The 10,322-nt window shown below is 37.5% G+C and overlaps 1 protein-coding gene across 2 annotated transcripts; it reads right to left on the minus strand.

Annotated features, from left to right (window-relative positions):
• Positions 1-408: 408 nt before the first annotated feature.
• LOC126599232 (aquaporin SIP1-2) lies at positions 409-5,421 on the minus strand. 2 transcript variants are annotated; one of them, XM_050265574.1, is made up of 4 exons: positions 5,228-5,421; positions 4,174-4,505; positions 3,584-3,856; positions 409-906 (listed from the first exon to the last, which is right to left on the minus strand). In XM_050265574.1, the coding sequence occupies exons 2-4, from the start codon at positions 4,468-4,470 to the stop codon at positions 748-750; spliced, it is 729 nt and encodes a 242-aa protein (XP_050121531.1). In that variant the 5' UTR covers positions 4,471-4,505; positions 5,228-5,421; the 3' UTR covers positions 409-747. The 2 variants fall into 2 exon arrangements, with proteins under 2 accessions (XP_050121531.1, XP_050121530.1); XM_050265573.1 differs by having other exon boundaries at positions 4,174-4,690.
• Positions 5,422-10,322: the final 4,901 nt, after the last annotated feature.

The following is a 10,322-nucleotide window of genomic DNA, read 5'->3' on the forward strand; positions in this document are numbered from 1 at the left end:
CAATGGTAAGAAGTGGTAAAGTCTGAGTCAAAATCCCCAAAATCAGAGGATGAAAACCTTGAGAAGTAGCCAGGTTATTTCTTTACAGGATGTAAAATGGTTGGTTACTCTATAATGTTCATTTTTACAAAGATACGTTTAGGGTGGAGAATAAAATGATATCGAACTGGTCATCGAGAAACTCAAATCTAAGATCACACACTTACAAATAGAAAAGAATACCACTGAACTATAGCAGTAATTGGACTTTTCCCCGGCTTTCAGTGATGTCTGAACAAAGTAACAAAGCTAGTTGGTACACAAACGCACATGATCAGATTGACCCCGAGCGCTGCGCTATGCCTTTTAGTACTATCCAAGTTCGAAAAGCAAGGTATTAGTTTACTTCATTCAAGAGTCCAGAGTCCATTTAACCCAAAATTCCAAATGCCTTAGAAAAGTATATCAATAAAAAAGAGAATGACAGGAAGTGTACGGTTGGCGAGGACTGCTATCCAACCCAGTTATTAACATCGCTCCTGTCCAACACAGCAAATCAAAACCATTGCCAACGCAACATGCGCGCATTTCGTTTCTGTAACTAGACAGCTAATTTTATTTGATTCACAATTTGAAGACTTTTTTTACCAACACTAAGGTCAGTCCTCAATACAGCTTAAGCTTTATCTACTGTACTGATTGAAAATGTCTGAAAAAACTACACTAACCAGAATTATATTCAGGTTGACCAAAAACAGAGACTCATATTCAGGCCTTCTTGGTCTTCTTCTTTTTGGAAGGTGGGGGAGGAAAGAGCACACGGAAGACCCAACCAGCCAATATTGCTCCTATGAAGGGGCAAATCCAATAAACATAAAACTGCTCCCAAGTGTTGTGCCAATTGTTTACATATGCCCAACCAAATGCCTGCAAAGACCACAAGTAATACATTTTGTAAGGGCTCTAGACATGCTACAGCTTCCATAATTGAACAACTAAACGAACCATCTCATATTTTTTTTCAAAACAAATGACACCGAAGATTAGCAGGAGCAGATCAAGAAAAGAGAGGAATAATTTGTGCAAAAAAAAAGATGATAAATAATTCAATTCCAACACATACCTCAAGGGTTCTTGGTTTCCTAGACTAGCCATTCACTTCTCATTCATAAATGCAATTCCATCATAAAATGACAACTCACATTCTAAAAACCATTCAATCAGAGAAAGCACCATGGGGGTAAATGCCACTAGTACCAATGCAAAGTAAACTGGTAACTCAACAATGAAAACTGCCTTCTCTTCCCACAAAGGAATAGCAAAAACAATGAACCATCGATCAGTCTATGCTCATTCGGCTTAAGACCAACAAAACTTATAGAATATACCTAAACTATGGAAGGTGTAGATTTGACCAATCCAACTTTCAAGTGGTCAAGATTGTAAGCACATGTATCCTTTTATAAAGAGAACCTATCGTATAAGCAACTGTGTGAATACAACAAATGATCAAAACTTGTATCCCGAGTTGAGTTGCATTTATGCATAAATGTGCTTGTTTGGGAAGGCCATTAGTATCTGAACTTGTCTAATGTCAAAAAAGAGAAAAAAAAAAATCACATCTCATGGGAATGAAAATAAGACTGGTATTGACCTTCTCATATATCCATAGTGGTACTGTGTATAATCCAAAATTTAATTATGTAGGAGATGACAACAAACCTAACAGTCCTTCAACCAACGCAGTATCCCCAGTATCCCCTTCAATGAGGTCAATAGATAGTGTAGGAAAATAGGCTAGTTAACCTAAACTAAAACTTCATCAGTATGATTTAGGTTGTCTCTTTTGAACCTGCTTACCATATACTTTATCTCAAACTTTTCCAAACTAAGTGCCAACATCTTTCTGTTGATTAAGAAATCATCATTTCTTAACAGTATCATTTCAATCATCTGTCAGTCTGATTTAAGTATTTTCAATGATCAATGATTTTGTTGGACACAACGACTTCGCTTGCAAATGACCAGGGAAGCAATATAAATTCAAAATTAAGGAGAGGCAAAATCATCATCAGTTGCAAGAGAACTCAAATATATGCCTAACGGGATGTTCTCCTTGGGTTGTGCTTAATGTACAGAAGAGTGGAGTTTTTTAACTGAAGTAAGAACGCAAATTAATACATCTTACTCTCTTCGTCCCAAGAAGAATAGGAGGGAAAAAAGGCATCCCAAGTAGACAATAATAATGCACTCACACTAGACTATTCAATCTGCATTTCATTCATAAACCCCGACTGCACTTGTTTAAACTGTAAACGCCAAGAAACCACTGACAGGGTTAAATATTTTGAGAAAATTACATCATTTTGTGCCTTGACTTTTTTTTTTGGTACCCAGAAATCCCCAAATCCGCTTCACCTAGTTGGACTCAAAAAAGGGCCTCCACCAAGCCCTACAACCTTTTGCGACATGACTTTTCAAAATGGGAAAATGGTTTCATATAAAGGAAGGTAGGAAATTATAAAGAATAAGGAAACGTTGCACATTTATTTTAACAACTAAATTTCAATGTTTTCTCAGTTTTGCAAAGACATATTAATATCCTCGGAATTTTGAAACAACTACCACCATGAAGGGAAAGATGTCAAGGATAAAATCAAGGGTTCTCTCTGTCAAACTTATAATGGAAGGTTGGCCATAACGGATTGTGGAAATAGAAATAGAAACAGATATAAATAGTTTTCTAAACTCTATAAGATGTCTAGTATTCGTACTTAATCGATTAGAAGAAAACAAACATGTTCCTATATTTAAGCCTCCATCTTCCTCTCCTCAGAAGTGCAAAAAGCGCGTTGGCTGGAGATTTCTTAGAGAAGAGGGATCGCCAGACAAATGTGGGAAAAAGGAAAGGTGAGGTTCTTAGTCCTCAAAAGGAAAATTGAGATATGATAACTAAAAGATTTATTAGAAAAAATGGAAGGGCATTATAATGGAAGCCAAAGAGGAACTTCAATGGGGAAATTATGATTCTCACTCAAGACCTCACCTAGTAAATTGGGAAAGGCTCTGGCAACCGGGGTCTATGTTTCTTTTTTCTTCTTTTTCTCTATTTCCTATCACTATCTTCTATATTGTTCTTACTGTACTAGTGTCTATTATCCTGTTTACAGATTGGAAGAAATCATTCTCTTATGTCCATGTATCCCATAGATCATATATTGACAACTGCGTTACGATCAAAACATAAAGCCGAGGAGCATAATAGCAATGTCATGTTCACCAAAGGGACGTAGGGTACTCAATACTACAGTACAAAATATTTCATCACCGTATGCAAGGTTCATTCCTAATAGTAGGAAAATTGCAAGCAAAGAATCAACAAGTAAAAACAATAAATTTTCTTCAAGCATAAGTTCGCATTGTATGATATAAATCTCCAGTACAAGCGGTCAAAAAAAGAAGACACATAGCATAATAGACACATTTGGTAAAAGTGTAATCCTCACTATAATGGTGATGTTGTATTAAGTTTAATACGATTCCTACTAGTGCAAGGAAAAGATATGGTATAGGCGGAAAAGAAAGAAGGACATGGTTTACTTACGTTGGCGGGATTCATTGAAGGGCCGGTATACACAGAACCAGTAACAACCAATGCAACAGTAACCACAGCGAGCAGCCACATTTTGAGAAATGAGCTACGAGGACCTTTGAGTATGATTACGAGGACAAGAAAGGAGATGATGAAAGTCAAGACCCCCTCAGCAATAGCGCCGGTATGCAAGTCAACTTTTAAGGAAGGGCCTCCAAGCATGTGCTTGTACTCCTGCGGCATGACCTCATTAATGACCAGTGCTCCACCCACAGCACCCAAAGCCTGTGGAATGGAAAGTGTAGAGTCCAACGTTAAACTTAAGCATACCATTTTGGGTTTCGTTTATACACATATTATGGTTCGGAGTTGGGGCAGAGAGAGAGAGGCATAAAAGTGAATTTCTTTGTTGAAAGAGAGAGTAGATTCTGTTAGTTAAATTGCAACAGCAGAGCAGCCAATTGAAATTGAATATTTTTCATATGAAAAATGGAATGAAAGAATTGAATTGAACACAGATTGAGTAAAGATCGAATAAAGAGAGTAATCAATCAATTGAATTATTATGATTAAGGAACAGGATTGAGGGGTTACATCCTGACCTGGGCAGGAAAGCGGAGGGCCATGGAGAAGAGGTTGTCGGAGCCAAGGCCGGCAGCGTAAAAGGAGGCAGTGCCCGTGGGGTTGAAGCTGGCGCCGCCCAAGGAGTCTCCGATGAAGGTGAAGACGAAGACAAGCAGGAAGACAAGGGAGGTGGTGATGAAGAGAGGGGGCCAGGCGAGGGCTTGAACGCCAACGGCAGTAGCGATAAGGGTCGTGAGTAGGCCAAGCGTGGATGCGCAGGAAATCCACAAGAAGGTCAGCACCGCGTCTCCAGCTGCTGCCTTGATCGCACCCATCTCTCAGAGTCAGACTCTCTCCTTGGTCCAATTGTCTGTTGTGATTATAAGATAGATAGATTAGCAGTAGCAGTCTAGCAGAGCAGAGCAGGTACAATTCTTCTGAGTTGTGCCTTGGTGATTATCTCGTCAAGCAATCAACACATAGAATTCTTCTTACAGCTTCAAGATTTAAGATTCAAGACTCACGACGCACAACACAGCACAGCAGCATTTGCCACTGGAATTAACAACAATAAATTAAAAATAAATAATTGATAATAATGAGTGCCTGGGATGGATGGGCAATCTCTAAAATATTAGGGGGTGTATTCAATTGGGATTTTAAGGGATTTTAATTCTTTTAATGAATCTAGGGGTATTCAATCAGGATTTCAAGTGATTCTCTGAAATTTTAGGTGTATTCAATTAGAATTTTAAGATAGTTTATTAAAATCCTTAGAAATCTGGGTGTATTCAATTAGAATTTTAAAGAAGTTTATAACATTCCAGGTGTATTCAATTAGAAATTGATTTTAAAGAATTTGAGAAAGTTGAGGAATTAGAGAGAATTAGAGAGATTTCGTAGTGTATTTTAAGCATCTACAAATCTCACCTCTTCCCATGAGATTTCAAGGGAATTGAATCAAAATTTTATATGGAATCTCTACAAATCAATTAAACTCCATAAAAATCCATGGATTTATAAATCCATTAAAATCTCTCACATTCTCAATTGAATACACCCCCCTTAGTATATTATAAGAGAGGGATGTACCTAATCCCAAATCCCGTAATCCGAATCGATTATCAAATTCCAGGAGATGAGATGAGAATTTTGGTGGTGGTGGAGAGGAGATCTTCCTTAGCAGTTTGGAGTTTAGCAGGCAGAGGCAGGAGGCAGAATATGGTTCCAAATCTTTGCACGCTATTCACCACCACGAGACCAGTCACCAACAACAACCCCTCCGTAAACCGTAAGAAATGTTTTTTACTCTCTTTCTCTTCTGTTTTTAATTTCTATTTTATTCATAAAAATATTAACACATAAAAAACTTCTTCACTTTTTTTTTACGGAAAATATGGATGATTACCATTTTGGGTTGAGATAAAAGTAAAACAAGACCCTTATATTTCGGTCATTATTATGATTATAGTTCTAAAAAATGCTAAGCGTTAGCCGAGCGACAGATTGGAGCCTAGACGTATAGACAAACTAGACGGATTTTTATTTTTTAAATAAATTTATTATATAATATATAAATAAGTAAATGTTTATATTAAAAATTTAGAAAATATAAAATGAAAATTAAATAAATAATTTTTTTATAAAATTTAAATATCATATAAAGTTATAGAGTGTTATAAATAGACAAAAGTTAAAAAAAATAATATTTGCTAAAGATAGGAGCGAGCACCTTTTTCAAGGAAATATAGAATAGCCGGAACATTTAAATAGATTTGATTCTTTATCGGGTCATAAAAACCCACTTTACGAAGATCTCTTCCCTCTCGTCGGGATCGAACATCAATTGCAACGATTCGATAAATGGCTCATTGGGATAGATGAACAATACTCCCCCCCCTAGAAACGTATAAGAAGTTTTCTCCTCGTACGGCTCGAGAAAATTCTAAATTATGTCTATGTATAGAATCATAATATCAAATAGATCCATAAAATCATCAAATTCATTATATTATTGATTTTAGTTTAAATACTTTTTCTTAGTCTTCCCCCCCCCCCAAAAAAAAAAAAAATTATTTGTATCCTCATAACTCAAGTTGAATAACTCTCAAATAACTCAAAAGAAACCTTTTAGGTATTAAATTTATTGAGTGGTCTCTAACCCTTTTTGTCTGTCTCCTTTAGAATCTATTTTGATTCTTAAATATGATCTGGTTGTTGAGACAATTGAAAACGGTATTTCCTTGTTCCAGGATCTTTATCTTTGCCTTGAATCATTGGGTTTAGACATTACTTCGGTGATCTTTAAATCGTTTCAAAACGGCAGCAACATACCATTTTTTGTGATTTCTTTCTATCAAAGAATCGTATGAATGGTTAGCGGGTGCAAAATATTACACTATAACTTTTGGTAGCTATAACACAAAGGATGACTAATAAAGAGAGGGAGAGAGATATACTAATATTATTTATTTGATTCTTTATTTCGCAGTGTGTTTTGATAACACACGGATCACTCTATTTATAGAGCTACTCCCATGAGAACATCAAAAAAATGATATGATGACTACTTTTGACAATATTACATAACAACAAATGTAACGACCTGTCCAAAACAAATTATGATTTTTATAAGTGAATTTATGAAAATGCCCTTCGAGGAAAAGTGTTGACTCTTGTTGACTGCCGTGTTGTGTCACGTAAAATTCATTTTCTTGGCATATCCTTGTAGTACTCGTCTTTATGGACGCGTGAGCGCAAACGGATCGTAATTTGGAGTTATAACGAAGGAGTTATTAACGTTTAAAGTCAAGGGCATTCTAGTAAATTAATTAGTTTTCGGAAAACACCAAATTTTTTTGGAGAAAAATATGGAATGCCACGTGTGTAGCCCATATTTAAAGAAAGATGGTGATGGGCGGTGGAGATGGAGTATAAAGGAGGGAAATGAGGGAGGAACCGACGAATGAGAAAGAAGAGGAAGAGAGGGTGACCAATCAGAAACAGAAGAAATGAGGGGAAAAGAGAGGGGGAAGAAGGAGGGGAACCCGGACCCCCTTCCTTGACCCGACAACCCGGTTCCTTCATAATTTCTGACACCGATTCCGACGTTTTCTCGGCGATCCAAGGCCAACCCCCACCTGAAATCAATCCCTCTACTGCTCTTCTTCAACTTCTACTCCAAATTCGAGAGTTAACGGCCTCTATTTCGAGAGATATGACACTGATGGCATCGAGGGGTGCACGGTCGGAGATTTCCCATTTCTGCATGCTTCGACTCCTACTACCACCACCAAAACCCTTCTCTGGACCTAGAAACAAATCCTAAACCACCTTTGAAGCGGCGGAACACCGGTAACGGCAAATCGACGAACACCTAATTTTAAGGGTTTACGGCGGGTTTTCATGAAATTGAGGTTTTTGCCGGCCAAATTGGCCTTAGTCACATGTATGAAAGTTACTCTATACATTGAGATCTTCATTCTCGTAAAAATTGATAATTTTTATAAATAGTTGAATTTTCATGTGAGACGGGGCGGCCGACTGCCACCTGCGGTAGCGCGTGGCCATCAGACTGACGATGTCGTACAAGTCTTTTTAGATGCCCTGAGTTCATAGTTGATATCCATATGGTGTGAATTGATTTTTGTGAACCTAGTTTCATTATGGTGCATCACTTGATTATTATTTGAAGTGATGATCCGACCGTTGGATTGATACCAAACTTTAATACATTATAGTACGTAATATTTGAGGACATTAGGAACTTATGGATCGAGAATCCGACGCACGGATCTTCCCGAATTGGATTTGTAAGTTCGTAATAAAACGTTGACTGCCACTTGAATTTGCAATTGGTGGAGATCCAACATTTGGATCATAATGAAATTTTAGGATTATGTCTTAGAAGCATAATGTGGATCCTTGGAAGTTACTGATCAGAAATCCGAGGAGCGGATCTTCCGGATCGAGTTACGTAGGGTTGTGGACCCTATCGTCGATCGTTGACAGACAGTTGACTTTTGGTCAATGGGTCTAAAATCATTTTAGAACGCCTTAGGAATGTGTTTTACGTAAGTTATATATTCTATCGATAAGAATTTTGAGATGTGATTTGATAACTATTCTAGGCGCCGATCGTTCGAGACGCCTTGATATTCGTGCTAGGGAGTTATAGCTTGGACTCCAGGTAAGTGGGCTTCTGTTTTCTATATATATGTATAAATGCTTTACAATTTCTAGAAACTGTTTTTAAATGAATTTACGAATTCAATGCCATGTCAAGGATGCATTATATCTTAGTATTTGCTTTAGTATAGTTTTGCATAATATGGAATGATGCTGCGGAGGCTCAAGTAAGCTTTAGGTGAGTACATTATGATGATAGTGGTTGCATTGTGTATGGTTATAAATAGATGCATTTAGAGCTCATTATTCTACACCCTGGTGTTAGTGCTTTGCCTGAGGCCAGAGCCTAGCCTTCACGTGATCGTTCACCTCCCGCACCACACGCTCACCTTGGATTCAAGGAAGGTGCTAGCCTGTCGTACATACCACATTAGGGGGTTCCAACTCGTAGGTGACTTGCAATACTTCGCACAGCCTTCACGTGATCGTAGCACTTGAGCGTATCTATTTACACACAGCCTATCGTACAAACCACATTAGGTGGTTCCGACTTGTGTGCAAGAATTGGTTATGAGCTATAGATTCAGCCATATAGGTCTTGTTAGGTGACTCCGGTCAATATATAATTTTATATTGATTTACATCACCTGGCTTACATATTTATTTTTGAGATACTTGACATGGCACAAATCTTGGTTTCACTTATCTCAAGCCTAGTTTATATATATATATATATATATATATATTATTTTCTGAAAAATTATACGGGTTTTACGGTGAGGGGTTATTACTTTTGGAAAAGGAAATGGTTTTAAAAAGCTTTGTTTTTTGCCCACTCACGTTTTCTGTTTTTCTCCCCTCTAGGTTTTAATGGCTGAAAGTTCGTATCGACGATGACTCTTGGTGAATCTCAATCTAGGTGGCTACCTCTGAGGGTATGATCCTTACCCACATCACTGTACTTTACTTATGCTCTGACATCGTGCGTGAAATGGGTTCATTCCCTCTCACAGCGCACTCTAGTCTTTAGGCACTTTTAGGTTCAAATTCATTCACATTTTCCACATCACTATACTTTATGGCTTCATCACCTTCCAGGTGTCGGCCAGCACATCTCGATTCTGAGTACTAGTGGATATTCCGGGTCGGGGTATGTCAACAAATATATCATCTTCTTTTGGACAAAATGGATCTTTCTTAATGTCCAAAGAACGAACGACCATTGGCGTACTAAGTGGATAAGCCTTGTCCATTCCATATCCTTTCAGGATTTTTTCAATATAGGTTGATTGGTGAACCAAAATTCCACTAGCATAATGCTCAATCTGTAGGTCGAGACAATAATTTGTTTTCCTAAGGTCTTTCATTTCAAATTCGCTTTTCAGATATTTAGTAGTTTTATTGAGCTCTTTAGGAGTTCCAACTAGGTTCATATCATCGACATATACTGCCACTATAGCAAATCCAAAATTGGATTTCTTAATGAACACACAAGGACAAATGACATTGTTGATATATCCTTCTTTGATCAAATACTCATTGAGACGATTATACCATATTCGTCCAAATTGTTTCAGCCCATGTAATGATCGCCTTAATTTGATTGATAGCATGCCTCGTGGTTTGTTAGTTGTTTCAGGCAACTTAAGTCATTCTGGGACTTTTATATATATGTCAATATCTAATTCTCCATATAGATACGCAGTGATGACATCCATAAGTCGCATGTCAAGTTTTTTCTGAAACCACTAAACTTATTAAGTAACGGAACATAATTGCGTCCATTACAGGAGAGTATGTCTCCTTATAATCAATTCCAGGCCTTTGTGAACAACCTTGTGCAACGAGTCGTGCTTTATATCTTGCAATCTCGTTTTTCTCATTGCGCTTTCTTGTGAATACCCATTTGTAACCCACAAGATTTACATCAGGCGGGGTTTGGACGATCGGTCCAAAAACACTTCGCCTTTCCAAGGAATTTAATTCTGCCTGGATTGCATCTTTCCATTTAGGCCAATCTTGTCTTTGTTTGCATTCATCAACAGAGCGGGGCTCAATA

This window comes from Malus sylvestris, chromosome 14 (assembly GCF_916048215.2).
Source record: "Malus sylvestris chromosome 14, drMalSylv7.2, whole genome shotgun sequence".
In the NCBI taxonomy this organism is placed as follows: domain Eukaryota; kingdom Viridiplantae; phylum Streptophyta; class Magnoliopsida; order Rosales; family Rosaceae; genus Malus; species Malus sylvestris.

What these genes read in the sequence shown, in the direction of transcription:
- LOC126599232 (XM_050265574.1), bottom strand. Translation starts at nt 4,470, where the DNA reads ATGGGTGCGATCAAGGCAGCAGCTGGAGACGCGGTGCTGACCTTCTTG. An exon ending in CCCTCCGCTTTCCTGCCCAG is followed by an intron (nt 3,857 to 4,173) that starts GTCAGGATGTAA and finishes TCCATTCCACAG; the next exon opens with GCTTTGGGTGCTGTGGGTGG. An exon ending in CTTCAATGAATCCCGCCAAC is followed by an intron (nt 907 to 3,583) that starts GTAAGTAAACCA and finishes TGGTCTTTGCAG; the next exon opens with GCATTTGGTTGGGCATATGT.